Source organism: Anomaloglossus baeobatrachus, chromosome 4 (genome assembly GCF_048569485.1).
Source record: "Anomaloglossus baeobatrachus isolate aAnoBae1 chromosome 4, aAnoBae1.hap1, whole genome shotgun sequence".
NCBI lineage: Eukaryota > Metazoa > Chordata > Amphibia > Anura > Aromobatidae > Anomaloglossus > Anomaloglossus baeobatrachus.
In genome coordinates this window covers 640057138-640073579 of record NC_134356.1, presented here as the reverse complement: position 1 = coordinate 640073579, position 16442 = coordinate 640057138, and the positions used below count along the sequence as shown (strand labels likewise).

The 16442-nt window shown below is 53.0% G+C and overlaps 1 protein-coding gene across 1 annotated transcript in view; it reads left to right on the top strand.

Moving 5' to 3' along the window:
* The window catches only part of MAK16 (MAK16 homolog), a 48642-nt gene that overhangs the window by 15261 nt on the left and 16939 nt on the right, over window positions 1-16442 (top strand). Inside the window, exon 9 of the mRNA XM_075343064.1 lies at window positions 4754-4819. Coding sequence (XP_075199179.1) covers window positions 4754-4819 — 66 coding nt within the window. The remainder of the gene's footprint in view (window positions 1-4753; window positions 4820-16442) is intronic.

Genomic DNA, 16442 nt, shown 5'->3' with positions numbered 1-16442 from the left:
CCGCGACGCCGCCGCCTCGCGGCCGGGGCCGCCGGCGCTGCCTCGGCCGCGAGGCAGCGTCAAAATTTAGTCCCCGGCTTCGGCCTGGTCCTCGGCGTCCTAGGCCGCGACGCCGCCGCCTCGCGGCCGGATCCGCCGGCACCGCGCGCGGCAGCGTCATAATTTAGCCCCCGGCTTCGGCCGGGTCCTCGGCGTCCTAGGCCGCGACGCCGCCGCCTCGCGGCCGGGGCCGCCGGCGCTGCCTCGGCCGCGAGGCAGCGTCAAAATTTAGCCCCCGGCTTCGGCCTGGTCCTCGGCGTCCTAGGCCGCGCCGCCGCCGCCTCGCGGCCGGGGTCTCCGGCGCTGCCTCGGCCGCGTCAAAATTTAGTCCCCGGCTTCGGCCTGGTCCTCGGCGTCCTAGGCCGCGACGCCGCCGCCTCGCGGCCGGGGCCGCCGGCGCTGCCTCGGCCGCGAGGCGGCGTCATAATTTAGCCCCCGGCTTCGGCCGGGTTCTCGGCGTCCTAGGCCGCGACGCCGCCGCCTCGCGGCCGGGGACGCCGGCGCTGCCTCGGCCGCGAGGCAGCGTAAAAATTTAGCCCCCGGCTTCGGCCTGGTCCTCGGCGTCCCAGGCCCGCCTCCTGCGCTGCCCCAGGCATCATCAGGGGGGTGTGGGATATTTTTTTTTTTTTTTTTTTTTTTTTTTTCCCGCTCCCTCAGTGTTCATTTTATTTAAAAAAAAAAAAAAAAAAAAAGATTATGGGAAAAACAGAACACACTTTTTTGGTAGTGTATATTTTTTATATTGGATCGATTTTTATTATAGATACGTGCATGATCTTGCATACATTGACTCCTACATTGCTTATGCGGGCACTTGTTTTTTTTTTTCACGTTTTTTAGTACATGGCGTTTTTCCAGCTCGACTTTTTAGTGATTTTGGGCTGGTAAGCCCAAGACTCGGTCCCCCCTTTTGTGAGTTAGTTTCAAGAAGATGTCAGATTGCTTTGACCCCTGCTGGCTTGTAACGCCCTGTCTCAGGCCACAACTCCCCTCGCTACGTCCCTCGGGTTCGTGCGCATGCGCCGCGTCTACGGCCGATGTTCGGTCATACCATCCATAGGACTGGCGCAATCCCCTCGGGGAGGGGAGTCCCGTACCAGGGTCTTTTTTCTTCTATGCTGGAAGTGGACCAGGTCTCGTCCTTGTGGCTCCCCAGTTTCCACGTATCCCCCAGGTCCAGACTGACCTTCCTCTGGCAGTCTTCCGACATCTCGGGTGATGGCCCAGGCTTCCACCTCTGCTGGATTCCGAGCAGGACCTAGATGTCTTGGCGCATGACGAATAGCCTGCTAAAAATGGTGAGTCAAGCCGTAAGGCTGCGGACAGCCCTCTTCTCTCCGTGCATGCAGGTCTCCCTTAAGACATTTGAAGCAGTCCCTGATGTGATCAGACGGCATCCAGAGCTCGCTGAGTTACCACGGGCTCACAGACAGCTACCGGACACGGAGTTGACCAGCAGTAAGTCTTGTCATTGTCTTTTTTCCCTTCTCCAAGGCGATTTCGGAAGAGAAGGGGCACACTATACTGGAGTCGCTAATGATCACAGACGGCAACCAGACACGGCGTTTACCAGTGGTAAGTCGTGTTATTGTCATTTCATCCCCCCAAAGGGCTCTGGAGAAAGGGGGCATGCCTCTTTGCAGGAAGCAAGGTGGGGGCCACTACGGTTGTTTTCAGTGGACAGCCAGTTGGCACGGTGACTACGTGATCATGGATAATCCCCGGACGTGATTTTTCCCAGTGGTAAGTCCGTTTATTTGTCTTGCCCCTTCTCGAAGGGGGCTCAGAAAGGAAGCGGCACGCTACCCTTTATGCGACCCGCCTGGGTTCCTCCGGGCTTCTCGTCACTATCGTGCCGCTCCGCAGGGATTTCCCGGACACCATACGCAGCGGTCCACGTCTCACCTATGCCGACCCAGGGCTGGGTCTCCTCTTGAGTGAGTACCCTCTTTTCACAAAGCTGATGTCTGCCCACTACCCGGCCTGAACCTCTAGCATCAGTGTTCCCACCATCGAGACCTCTGACTCGGGATCAGGAACGCAGATTCGACATCTAGGAAGTCCCTGACTTTTTTTCCGACTTTCGGGAACGCCCTTTCGGAGATAGGTCGAGTCTAGTTTATCTCTAGGCTACGTCAGGGTAGGCTACTCTCCCCCCTAGGCTACGTAAGAGAAGGGTATATCCCCTTCCCGGCATCGGCCCTGATGCACCAGGTTTCGTTCCCTCACGCAAACCCGTCTGAAAGCCTTTATCCCTACAACAGCCATCTCCGCCTGGCATGGCTGCGGTCTCCTGACACAGAGCCCCACGTGCTTTTTGCCTCCCGTGCCCGTTTCTTCCCTTCGGTTTTTTGGCTCCTTCACAGCCTGTGGCGGTGGTAGCGACGGTGCACATACCAGATTTCATCCCGGACTCTCCAATGGAGCACGCTGAGGAACGGAGACAGGAAGGTTCCGTCTTCGCGGGTGACCCGTCAATCCCCTCCTAGCGGACCAGTCTTCGCAACCATCCCTGGAAAGCTTCCTTTCCTCCCCTGGAGCTTATTATCAACCGTCACCAGCCTCCCGTGCTAGGGTATGCTATCCCACCATTCCTCGGCAGGGTCCCGAGGGACACTCCTAGAGCGTCGTCTCTCCTTCAACATTCCGGACTTCAGAGGCAGCTGGTTAGCCCAGTTACAATTTCTTCTCTAGGTCGCGGTGACCCAGCCAGGTTCCAGTCGGACCATGCCACAGCGGTGATTACATCATCCACCAGGAAGATGCAGTGAGTGTCATGGCAAGGGAAGAGGCCAAGAAGATCTTGCTCTGGGACGGGTCCCTTCACTCGCTAATCTCGGCAGCACATCCCTAGCGGGGACGTTTGGACGGCCGATGTCCGCGGTAGGATGGACCTCCCGTAGGTAAAGGGCTCCAACGCGGAAATCACCAGCCAGATCGCTGGCGAAGGAAGACCTCTGGTCGTGGACCATTTTTGGCCTTCCGATCCAAGTCTCAGTCAAGGGTGCTTAGAGTATGCACCTGCTCCGGACTAGATGTCGACGCCCTAGTCCGGTCGTGTAGCCTGTTCAGGCTCTCGTGCATCTGCCCGCGGCTTCCTATGATCTCAAGGGTTCTCAAGATGGACCAAGTTAAGCGATAGATCGGGAGTGACCCAGGCGAGCATAGTTTCACATATTTTACTCATCTCCTCGCAAATGCCCCGTGGCCCCTTCCAGACCGCAAAATTCTTCCGTGTCGGGGCCCCTCTATTCTACCAGGGCTCAGAAGTCCCAAGTTACATAGCCTCATCAGGGGATCCCGGATGCTGGCTCGTCAGGACGGTGGGCAAGATGATGGCAGATATTGAAGAGGGCCGGGAATCAAGTTTCCTTGAAGATTTTATTTCATCGTTCACTAGAAATGTGGGACCTGAATCCAGTGATGGGTTCGCTCAAGGTTCCCCTTTTTTCCCTGCTACCACCTGTTTTGATAGGTGGGCTCCTCATGGCCATCGGGTTGTTACAGACGGCATCAGGGCGGTCAGCCCTCTCGTCGTTTTTTCCCCATTTTCCGGCTCCGCCAACAGGACAAGGGGGGGCTCCAGCCAGAACCTTTCGTTTCTGTCCAAGACACCTCGCTGTTCCTTCCAGCAGAGGACTTTGGGTTTCGGTCTTTCGGCTCTAGGCTCCTCTCCCAGCCACAAAGGGGCATAGTTCGTTCCAGGGCTAGTGCGAGCCCTCAGTTTTTCGTGTCTGCAGGGCACCATCTTTCGGTTACGCCGGTCGTCAATACATTCTTTCACCCTTGCCCAAGAAGCGTGTGCCGGCGCCAAGGGCCAGAATTTCACATGGAGCTTTTCCTCCATAGGTGTAGACTATCGCATGAAGGACGGACTTCCGCCGCGGTCTACCGGGCAAGGGGGCACCCTTGAAAGATTGGACTCCAGTCGTAGATCGACCAGGTCCCCTGGTCCGCCACCCGCTCTAGCTGGCATACCTTGACTATTTTCTACCAGGTTCACACCCGAGCTTGGCAGAGGCCAGTCTTGGCGTAGGGTTTGCGGGTGGCATTGGCACACCTGTTGCAACATTAGGCGCTTGTAGGTCTGGGTCAAGCCCACTCCGGTGATGGTTTTTCTTCCCACCCAGGGACTGCTTTTGGACGTCCCATGGTCCTGTGTCCCCCAATGAAACGATAGAGAAAGAAGGATTTTTGTGTACTCACCGTAAAATCTCTTTCTCTGAGTCTTCATTGGGGGACACAGCACCCACCCTGCTTGTGTTTTTTGTTATATAGGACATGCCTGTTGCCCCAGTGCCTGTTTTCCCAGGTCACTGGTCACACGAATGATCGTCATAGTTTCTTACCTTGTTTTATTCAGGATTGTTTGGTTCTCCTCCTACTGCTTGTGCACTAAACTGATTGAGCCCGCCTCCGGCTCAGGGGTTATACTGCTGGGGAGGAGCTAACTTTTTCTGTTTACTTAGTGTCAGCCTCCTAGTGACAGCAGCATAACCCATGGTCCTGTGTCCCCCAATGAAGACTCAGAGAAAGAGATTTTACGGTGAGTACACAAAAATCCTTCTTTTATGCCCCTTTAACCTGTAATGTCACCCGCCCGTCCACTTTATTTTGGACCAGACAGCGCAGACCCCAGAATCTCTGTCCAGGACATCGGTGGTGTCGTGTGATTCTGTACAAGAGTTACTAGCCTTTGCCTTTCTGTTTTCAGGAGAGCGGTAAGAGAGAGTACGTGGAAGACGAAGAAGTTGAAGAAAGCGACCTGAGCGACTTTGAGGTAAGTTTGGCAGGAGGACAACCATTGTTTTCTTTTAACCTCTCAATGACCAGGCCTATATGAGTCTTTAAAGGGAATCGGTCACTAGATTTTTGCCACTTAATCGGAGAGCAGCTTAACGTAGGGGCAGAGATCCTGATTCCAGCGATGTCACTTACTGGGACGCTTAGTGTAGGTTTGATAAAATCACTGGTTAATTAGCAGTAGATTATCATTACAGGACTACTTGATGTGCTGCAGGTAGTCCAGCATATTCATGAGCTCTGGATAACTGCTAGATCTGCAGCAGAGAAAACATTGATTTCTTTGTCGCTCTATTGGGAGACCCAGACAATTGGGTGTATAGCTACTGCCTCCGGAGGCCACACAAAGTATTACACTTAAAAGTGTAAGGCCCCTCCCCTACTGCCTATACACCCCCCGTGGGATCACGGGTTCCTCAGTTTTCATGCTTTGTGCGAAGGAGGCTAACATCCACGCATAGCTCCACTGTTTAGTCAGCAGCAGCTGCTGACTTTGTCGGATGGAAGAAAAGAGGGCCCATACTAGGGCCCCCAGCATGCTCCCTTCTCACCCCACTTTTGTCGGAGGTGTTTGTTAAGGTTGAGGTACCCATTGCGGGTACGGAGGCTGGAGCCCACATGCTGCTTTCCTTCCCCATCCCCTTAGGGCTCTGGGTGAAGTGGGATCCTATCGGTCTTCAGGCACAGGAGACCGTGCTCCGTCCACAGCCCTGGGGATCTGCTGGACATGGAGCTGAGTATCGTCAGGGACAAGGCCCTGCTACATTTGAATGTACTCTGTGTCCCCGTACAAATCGCGCACACACACACCAGCATTGCTGGGTGTGTTAGTGCACCGGGGGCAGCAGCGCAGCGCGCTTGTGCTATACTCACTACAGCTTGCTGAGTGAGTTTATGTGTTAGGAACTACCGCGCCGGCCGCTGATGGCGGTTTTTACAGCAGCGCTGCGGCGTGGCTGGGACTTGTGGTGCGCCGGGGACTTCCGCGCTGGCCGCGCTTATACGGCGGCCGCGCTTATAAATCGAGTCCCCGGCTTTTGCGGCCTAGTTCCGTTTCGTTCCCGCCCCCAGGCCTGCCAGTCAGGGGAAGGGCGGGACGCTGTGCTGAACTTCAGCGCCGAGGGTTGGAGTCTGCTTAGCATACTCCAACCCCCCTCACTGGGCACAGTGGGACGCCAGTTTCCCGCACTTTGTCTGGGGCACGCCCACGGCCCGCCCCTCTTCACAGGACGCTGGCAGCCATTCCTGTTTGCAGTCTCAGTGGAGAGGGGAGACAAGCTCTGGGAGACCCAGACACGGGATTCTGGCGACCACACACCCGCTTGGAGCGGGCGGTAAGCGGCACCTCGGGTGCTGACACCTCTTGTGCCGAAGTGTTCATTTGTATATGCTTGTATTCTATACATTGCCCTGTACGGTCGCTATTCTTGGCTATATACCCTCCTAGATTGCTAGACAACATGTCGTCCGCAAAAGGCAAGGGGGCCAAGACACAGGCTTTCTATGCTACCTGTACCGCATGTGCGGCTGTTCTACCGGCTGGTGCCACTGACCCCCATTGTGTGCAATGTTCGGCCCCTGTGGCACTTGCTCAGCCGGGGCCTCGGCTAGAGGTGACCCAAGGAGAACCACCTGTGAACACTGTCCAGGTGACAGGGACGGAATTTGCAGTTTTTGCTGATAGATTGTCTGTGACTATGACTAAAATCTTTGAGACTTTGCAGTCCAGACCGGTACCTCCGACCATGGGCACTGTTGATTCAATGCCCCCTGGCCCCCCTCATTTGGAACAAATCCGTGCTCCGGGGGTGTCCCATGCATCCCAGGGTGATGGCTCTGACACGGACGACAGTCCCAGACAGCCTAAGCGAGCTCGCTATGAGCGGCCCTCGACTTCATCTCACTGGTCAGGGTCCCAGCAAGAGGACTCTCTATATGATGAGGCAGAGGTAGCTGATCAGGAGTCTGATCCTGAGACCGCTCTCAATCTGGATACACCTGATGGGGACGCAATAGTGAATGATCTCATAGCGTCCATCAATAGAATGTTGGATATTTCTCCCCCAGCTCCTCCAGTGGAGGAGTCAGCTTCACAGCAGGAGAAATTCCATTTCAGGTATCCCAGGCGTAAATTGAGTACTTTTCTGGACCACTCTGACTTTAGAGAGTCAGTCCAGAAACACCACGCTTATCCGGATAAGCGTTTCTCCAAACGTCTTAAGGATACACGTTATCACTTTCCCCCTGAGGTGGTCAAGAGCTGGACCCAGTGTCCAAAGGTGGATCCCCCAATCTCCAGGCTTGCGGCTAGATCCATAGTGGCAGTGGAAGATGGGGCTTCACTTAAAGATGCCACTGACAGACAGATGGAACTCTGGTTGAAATCCATCTATGAAGCTATCGGCGCGTCGTTTGCTCCAGCATTCGCAGCCGTATGGGCACTCCAAGCTATTTCAGCTGGTCTTGCGCAGGTTGACACTGTCACACGTACATCTGGTCCGCAAGTAGCGTCCTTAACCTCCCAAATGTCTGCATTTGCCTCTTACGCTATTAATGCTGTCCTAGACTCTACGAGCCGTACGGCAGTGGCGTCCGCCAACTCCGTGGTTTTACGCAGAGCCTTGTGGTTAAGGGAATGGAAGGCAGATTCTGCTTCCAAAAAGTGCTTAACCAGTTTGCCATTTTCTGGTGACAGACTGTTTGGTGAAAGATTGGATGAAATCATTAAACATCCTTACCTCAGCCCAGACCAAATAAACCCCAACAGAGAAGGGGACAGTCGAGGTTCCGGTCCTTTCGAGGCTCGGGCAGGTCCCAATTCTCCTCGTCCAAAAGGACTCAAAAGGATCAGAGGAGCTCAGATTCTTGGCGGGCTCAGTCACGCCCAAAGAAAGCAGCCGGAGGAACCGCTACCAAGGCGGCTTCCTCATGACTTTCGGCCTCCTCTCTCCGCATCCTCGGTCGGTAGCAGGCTCTCCCGCTTTGGCGACATTTGGCTGCCACAGGTCACAGACCGTTGGGTGAGAGACATTCTGTCTCACGGGTACAGGATAGAGTTCAGTTCTCGTCCTCCAACTCGATTCTTCAGAACTTCTCCGCCTCCCGGCCGAGCCGATGCTCTTCTGCAGGCGGTGTGCTCTTTAAAGACAGAAGGAGTGGTGATCCCTGTTCCTCTTCAGGAGCAAGGTCACGGTTTTTACTCCAATTTGTTTGGGGTACCAAAAAAGGACGGGTCTTTCCGTCCTGTTCTGGACCTAAAACTGCTCAACAAGCATGTGAAAACCAGGCGGTTCCGGATGGAATCCCTCCGCTCCGTCATCGCCTCAATGTCTCAAGGAGATTTCCTAGCATCAATAGACATCAAAGACGCTTATCTCCACGTGCCGATTGCTCCAGAGCACCAGCGTTTTCTACGCTTCGTTATAGGAGACTAACACCTTCAGTTCGTAGCCCTACCTTTCGGTCTGGCGACAGTCCCAAGGGTCTTCACCAAGGTCATGGCAGCAGTAGTAGCAGTCCTGCACTCTCAGGGTCACTCTGTGATCCCTTACTTGGACGATCTACTTGTCAAGGCACCCTCTCAAGAGGCATGCCAACACAGCCTGAACGTGGCGCTGGAGACTCTCCAGAGTTTCGGGTGGATCATCAACTTTGCAAAGTCAAATCTGACCCCAACCCAATCAATAACATACCTTGGCATGGAGTTTCATACTCTCTCAGCGATAGTGATGCTTCCGCTGAACAAACAGCGTTCACTGCAGACAGGGGTGCAATTTCTCCTTCAGGGCCAGTCGCACCCCTTGAGACGCCTCATGCACTTCTTGGGGAAGATGGTAGCAGCAATGGAGGCAGTCCCTTTCGCGCAGTTTCATCTGCGTCCACTACAATGGGACATTCTCCGCCAATGGGACGGGAAGTCGACGTCCCTAGACAGGAACGTCTCCCTTTCTCAGGCGGCCAAGGATTCTCTTCAGTGGTGGCTTCTTCCCACCTCATTGTCAATAGGAAAGTCTTTCCTACCCCCATCCTGGGCGGTGGTCACAACGGACGCGAGTCTATCAGGGTGGGGAGCAGTTTTTCTCCACCACAGGGCTCAAGGCACGTGGACTCAGCAAGAGTCCACCCTTCAGATCAATGTTCTGGAAATCAGAGCAGTGTATCTTGCCCTACAAGCCTTCCACCAGTGGCTGGAAGGCAAGCAGATCCGAATTCAGTCGGACAACTCCACAGCGGTGGCATACATCAACCACCAAGGAGGGACACGCAGTCGGCAAGCCTTTCAGGAAGTCCGGCGGATTCTAACGTGGGTGGAAGACACGGCATCCACCATATCCGCAGTTCACATCCCGGGCGTAGAAAACTGGGAAGCAGATTTCCTCAGTCGCCAGGGTATGGACGCAGGGGAATGGTCTCTTCACCCGGACGTGTTTCAGGAAATTTGTCGCCGCTGGGGGAGGCCGGACGTCGACCTAATGGCGTCCCGGCACAACAACAAGGTCCCGGCCTTCATGGCACGGTCTCACGATCTCAGAGCTCTGGCGGCGGACGCCTTAGTTCAAGATTGGTCGCAGTTCCGGCTGCCTTATGTGTTCCCACCTCTGGCGCTGTTGCCCAGAGTGCTACGCAAGATCAGGTCCGACTGCCGCCGCGCCATCCTCGTCGCGCCAGACTGGCCAAGGAGGTCGTGGTACCCGGATCTGTGGCATCTCACGGTAGGACAACCGTGGGCACTACCAGACCGGCCAGACTTGCTGTCTCAAGGGCCGTTTTTCCATCAAAATTCTGCGGCCCTGAGCCTGACTGTGTGGCCATTGAGTCCTGGATCCTAGCGTCTTCAGGATTATCTCAAGAGGTCATTGCCACCATGAGACAGGCTAGGAAACTAACCTCTGCCAAGATCTACCACAGGACGTGGAAGATATTCTTAGCTTGGTGCTCTGCTCAGGAAGTTTCTCCCTGGCCATTTGCTTTGCCTACTTTTCTTTCCTTCCTGCAATCCGGGTTGGAAAAAGGCTTATCGCTCGGCTCCCTTAAGGGACAAGTCTCTGCGCTATCTGTATTTTTTCAGAAGCGCATAGCACGACTTCCTCAGGTACGCACGTTCCTGCAGGGGGTTTGTCATATCGTCCCTCCTTACAAGCGGCCGTTAGAGCCCTGGGATCTGAACAAGGTTCTAATTGCTCTTCAGAAGCCGCCTTTCGAGCCTATGAGGGATGTTTCCCTGTCTCGCCTTTCTCAGAAAGTGGCTTTTCTAGTAGCGGTCACGTCTCTTCGGAGAGTGTCCGAGCTAGCAGCGCTGTCATGCAAATCTCCCTTCCTGGTATTTCACCAGGATAAGGTGGTGCTGCGCCCGATTCCGGAGTTTCTCCCTAAGGTGGTATCCCCCTTTCATCTCAATCAGGATATCTCCTTACCTTCTTTGTGTCCTCGTCCAGTTCATCAATGTGAAAAGGATTTGCATATGTTGGATCTGGTGAGAGCACTCAGAATCTACATTTCCCGCACGGCTCCTCTGCGCCGCTCGGATGCACTCTTTGTCCTTGTCGCTGGCCAGCGTAAAGGGTCGCAAGCTTCCAAATCCACCCTGGCTCGGTGGATCAAGGAACCAATTCTTGAAGCCTACCGTTCTGCGGGGCTTCCGGTTCCCTCAGGGCTGAGAGCCCATTCGACCAGAGCCGTGGGTGCCTCCTGGGCATTACGGCACCAGGCTACGGCTCAGCAGGTGTGCCAGGCGGCTACCTGGTCAAGTCTGCACACTTTTACCAAGCATTATCAGGTGCATACCTATGCTTCGGCGGACGCCAGCCTAGGTAGACAAGTCCTTCAGGCGGCGATTGCCCACCTGTAGAAAAGGGTCGTTTTTACGGCCCTATCATGAGGTATTATTTTACCCACCCAGGGATTGCTTTTGGACATCCCAATTGTCTGGGTCTCCCAATAGAGCGACAAAGAAGAAGGGAATTTTGTTTACTTACCGTAAATTCCTTTTCTTCTAGCTCTAATTGGGAGACCCAGCACCCGCCCCTGTTTTTTTGTATACACATGTTGTTCAGGTTGAATGGTTTCAGTTCTCCGATATTCATTCGGATTGAAGTTACTTAAACCAGTTTATTGGCTTTCCTCCTTCTTGCTTTTGCACTAAAACTGAGGAACCCGTGATCCCACGGGGGTGTATAGGCAGAAGGGGAGGGGCCTTATACTTTTAAGTGTAATACTTTGTGTGGCCTCCGGAGGCAGTAGCTATACACCCAATTGTCTGGGTCTCCCAATTAGAGCTAGAAGAAAAGGAATTTACGGTAAGTAAACAAAATTCCCTTCTTTATCAAAGTGACAGCGAATAGCTCAGCAACTGACACATCACTGGAATCGGGGTCTCTGCCCCTACATTATGCTGCTCTCAGAGCAAAAACCTAATGACAAGATTCCCTTTTAAAGGTGCTTTCTGGTGAACACAAGTTGTTTTGGCGCTGTGCGGGGTTCCATCCAATTGATAGATCAGGTATCTTTTTGATTTGGATACAAAATTGAGCAGCAGTGCCCATAACCCACCACTGCTCTATTCGTTCTCTATGGGGCTGTCGGAAAAAGCTGAGTGCAGCGCTCCACAGTCCCGTAGACAATGAATGGAGAGGTGGTAGAGCATGTGCACTCTTCCATTTTATCAGTGGAGGTAGCAGCGGTCGGACCCCAACAATTAACAAGTTATCACCTCTCCTTACGATAGGTGATAAATTTATTTTAAACGATACCTCTTTCAATGGCGCACAAAGGGTTCTTTACAGTAAGGGGTACTTTGCACACTACGATATCGCAGCTGCGATGTCGGTGGGGTCAAATCGAAAGTGACGCACATCCGACGTCGCTGTCGATATCCTAGTGTGTAAGTCCTTTATGATAAGATTACGACGCTTTTGCGCTCGTTAATCATATCGGTGTAGTGTCCGACATTTTCAAAATTGAGCTGCAGCGACGGTACGATGTTCCTCATTCCTGCGGCAGCACACATCGCTGTGTGAGAAGCCGCAGGAGCGAGGAACATCTCCTACCTGCGTCACTACGGCTCACGCCAGCTATGCGGAAGGAAGGAGTTGGGCGGGATGTTTATGTCCCGCTCATCTCCGCCCCTCCGCTTCTATTGGCCACCTGCCGTGTGACGTCGCACGACCCGCCCCCTTAGGAAGGAGGCGGATCGCCGGCCAGAGCGATGTCGCAGGGCAGGTGAGTGCATGTGAAGCTGCCGTAGCGATAATGTTCGCTATGGCAGCGATCACAAGATATTGCATGTGCAACGGGGGCGGGGACTATCGCGCTCGGCATCGCTAGCATCGGCTAGCGATGTCGCAACGTGCAAAGTGCCCCTTAGAGCAGTCAGACTGTGGAATGTCGACCACAAGAGGTAGTAATGGCAGATACTATAACAGCTTTTACAAAAGGGCTGGATGATTTCCTCAGTACACAACATTGTTGGTTATAAGTGACTTAAGGGTGCTTTACACGCTGCGACATTGCTAGCGATCTCGTTAGCGATGTGACACGCCAGATCGCAGATGCGATCTGCCGAGAACGCACATGATCGCACCGGTGCTATAAAAACAACCTATGTGCGATCTCTGCAGATCGCATCTGCGATCTGGCGTGTCACATCGCTAACGAGATCGCTAGCAATGTCGCAGCGTGTAAAGCACCCTTTAGGGGCAAAATGTAGAACTGGTGGAGGAAGGTTGAACTAGATGGACCTAGGTCTTTTTTCAACCTAAGTAACTATGTAACTATGTAAGTGTTTTTGTTATTGCCGCTTGGCAGCCATCACTATCAGATTATTTTATATACTCTTTTAATTGGCATGGCTGTATGAGAACTTGTGTTAATGCAGGATAAGTTGTCATTTACTTGATGAGGTTCGGATAAAATATACATTTTTTTTTTTTTTTTTTTTTTGCCAATCCATCAAATGCGTTACTCAACAAATATGTAAATGAGTTGGATTTTGGTTTTTTTTTTTTTTTTTTTTTTACTTTTTGTGTATTGACAAATGGATGTAGCTTAGCTGCATGGGTGTGGCAGAATGTAACCTAATTATAACATGGGCACAATATTCAATAAACAGGAGACTATATAATAAGATGACCCCATCACATTATTCAAACAACCTGTTGCATGTCAGTCTGAAAAAAATACAGCTCTTAGGATCTGTGTCTCAACTGACTGAGGAGCCGTGCATTATAAAAGGGTTATGACATCAGAAGAAATAAATCTTCTCTGCTGACTGAGCACAGGTTTTTTTTCTCCAACAATCAATCCTCCACACTTTTTCTTCTCCTGTCATAGCTCTTTGGCAGCTCACCGGTGCAGATGCTTGTAAGACAGCTCCTCTGTCAGTTGAGACACAGGTGTTTGAAGCTGTTTGTCCAGCCCACAGTCCAGCCCTGATGGGACTAGGACAAGCTGCTGTTTAAATTGGGTGACACGGGCCATTTTATTACATGCTTTGGGAACCCAATTTTTATAGAACACCTGGATATTTCTGAATCAAGATTGGCATATGGAACATCGCTCTTGATATATCTCCCCTAAATATTCCTCCATAGAGGGCCTATTATTAGGCAGCTTCTTCGCCCTTTCTAGGACTCCAGTCAGTTCACTGGGGGCAGCCACCGTCTTTGTTGACCGCAATTAATCATAGGTTTTTTTGTTTTTTTTTTACTATGGCTGTTATGGCAGTGGCTGGCAAGCGTAGTCACTCATTGCAGGTCTGCATGATAAAACTTCTTAACCCCTGTAAAAATGCATATTAGCGATCATTAAAGGGTTAAGATACTCGTCTCCACTTTTTCCTTTTTTTTCCCTTGTTACACATAATAAATCTAAAAAGTTTGGGGAGATCCATTTTCGCGGTAAGAGCAACCACATTATGGGAATTTTTGCATCTTTTGTGCCTTTTACATGTGAACTGCAGCCTTGGATGCGACAAAATTGCCCTCTGCCATGTTGACGACGCTCCATTAGACATATGTCATAGACTCAGGACACCAGATGATACTGTGCCCACGGGGCTCTGTACCTACGGATATATTCGCAGGTACGTCCGCAGGTTTCCCGCAGTTGATCCCCGGAATCCGCTGCTATTTCTTTGGCGCTCCATTGGGAGACCCAGACAATTGGGTGTATAGCTTATGCCTCCGGAGGCCACACAAAGTATTACACTAAAAGTGTAAAGCCCCTCCCCTTCAGCCTATACACCCCCCCGTGCTGCTACGGGCTCATCAGTTTTTATGCTTTGTGCGAAGGAGGCAGACATCCACGCATAGCTCCACAGCTTAGTCAGCAGCAGCTGCTGACTATGTCGGATGGAAGAAAAGAGGGCCCATACTAGGGCCCCCAGCATGCTCCCTTCTCACCCCACTCTTGTCGGCGGTGTTGTTAAGGTCGAGGTATCCATTGCGGGTACGGAGGCTGGAGCCCACATGCTGCTTTCCTTCCCCATCCCTCAATTAGGGCTCTGGGTGAAGTGGGATCCCATCGGTCTCCAGGCACAGGAGACCGTGCTCCATCCACAGCTCCTGAGGACCCTGCTGGATAGGAGTCGAGTATCGTTCAGGGACATGGCCCTGCTACTTGGAGGTACTCTGTGTCCCCGTGGGGACTACGCACAGCAACACTCCAGCATTGCTGGGTGTGCTAGTGCACCGGGGACAGCAGCGCTGGCTGCATGTGTGCCACTATACACTCAGCGTTGCTGAGTGTATTTGTGTAAGGGGACTGCCGCGCTGACCGCCGCTGCCATGAGATCACTGCGGCGCGGCTGGGACTGTTAGTGCGCCGGGGACTTCCGCGCCGACCGCGCTTATACGGCGGCCGCGCTTATTACTCGAGTCCCCGGCTTCTGCGGCCTAGTCTCTCTTTCTTCCCGCCCCCAGCCCTGCCAGTCAGGGGAAGGGCGGGACGCTGTACAGGACGGCAGCACTGAGGGCTGGAGCATGCTTTGCATACTCCACCCCCCTCACTCTGCACAGTGGGGCACCAGTTCCCGCACTTTTCTGGGTCACGCCCACGGCTCCCTCCTCTCCTCAGGACGCCGGCAGCCATTCCTCTCAGCTCTGCTAACGCTGGAGAGGAGAGACAAGCTCAGGGAGACCCAGGCAGGAATTCTGGTGCCCACACAAACGCTTTGCGCGGGCGGTAAGCAGCACCTGTGGTGCTGGCCCCACTAGTGCAGAAGTGTATTTATAGTTTATTGATTATAGTCTATACTTTACACTGTATGGTGCACAATTGATTTTTGGCTATATCCCCTCCTGTATTGCTCAGAGGAGACAACAGCATGTCGTCCACAAATAGCAAGGGTGCCATGGCACAGACTTACTATGCTGCCTGTGCAGCATGTACGGCTATACTGCCGGCAGGTTCCACTGACCCTCATTGTGTGCAATGCTCGGCCCCTGTGGCACTTTCTCAGCCGGAGCCTCTGCTAAGGGTGACCCAGGGAGATCCACCTGTTAACACTGTCCAGGTGACAGGGACGGAGTTTGCAGTTTTTACTGAAAGACTTTCTGAGACTATGGCTAAGATATTAGAAGCCTTGCAGTCCAGGCCGGCATCTCAAGCCAGGGGCACTGTGGAATCATTGCCCCCTGGTCCCCCTCAGTTGGAACAGCAATGTCCTCCCGGGGTGTCTCATGGATCCCAGGGTGAGGTCTCTGACACGGACCGCAGCCCCAGACCAATTAAGCGAGCTCGCTATGATATCCCCTCGACATCATCACAATGTTCAGGGTCTCAGCGAGAGGACTCTCTGTATGATGAAGCGGAGGTAGCTGATCAGGATTCTGATCCTGAAGCCGCTCTCAACCTTGATACTCATGATGGGGACGCCATAGTGAATGATCTCATTGCGTCCATCAATGAAATGTTGGATATTTCTCCCTCAGCTCCTCCAGTGGAGGAGTCAGCTTCTCAGCAGGAGAAATTCCGTTTCAGGTTTCCCAAGCGTACAAAGAGTATGTTTCTGGACCACTCTGACTTCAGAGAGGCAGTCCAGAAACACCGAGCTTGTCCAGATAAGCGTTTTTCAAAGCGCCTTAAGGATACACGTTACCCTTTCCCCCCTGACGTGGTCAAGGGCTGGACTCAGTGTCCCAAGGTGGATCCTCCAATCTCCAGACTGGCGGCTAGATCCATAGTTGCAGTGGAAGATGGAGCTTCACTCAAGGATGCCACTGACAGACAGATGGAGCTCTGGCTGAAATCCATCTATGAAGCTATCGGCGCGTCTTTTGCTCCAGCATTCGCAGCCGTATGGGCACTCCAAGCTATCTCAGCTGGTCAGGCGCAAATTGACGCACTCACACGTACGTCTGCGCCGCAGGTGGCGTCCATAACCTCTCAAACGTCGGCATTTGCGTCCTACGCTATCAATGCTGTCCTGGACTCTGCGAGCCGTACGGCGGTTGCAGCCGACAATTCGGTGGCAATACGCAGGGCCTTGTGGCTGCGGGAATGGAAGGCAGATTCGGCTTCCAAAAAGTGCTTAACTGGATTGCCATTTTCTGGCGACCGTTTGTTTGGTGAGAGATTGGATGAAATCATCAAACAATCCAAGG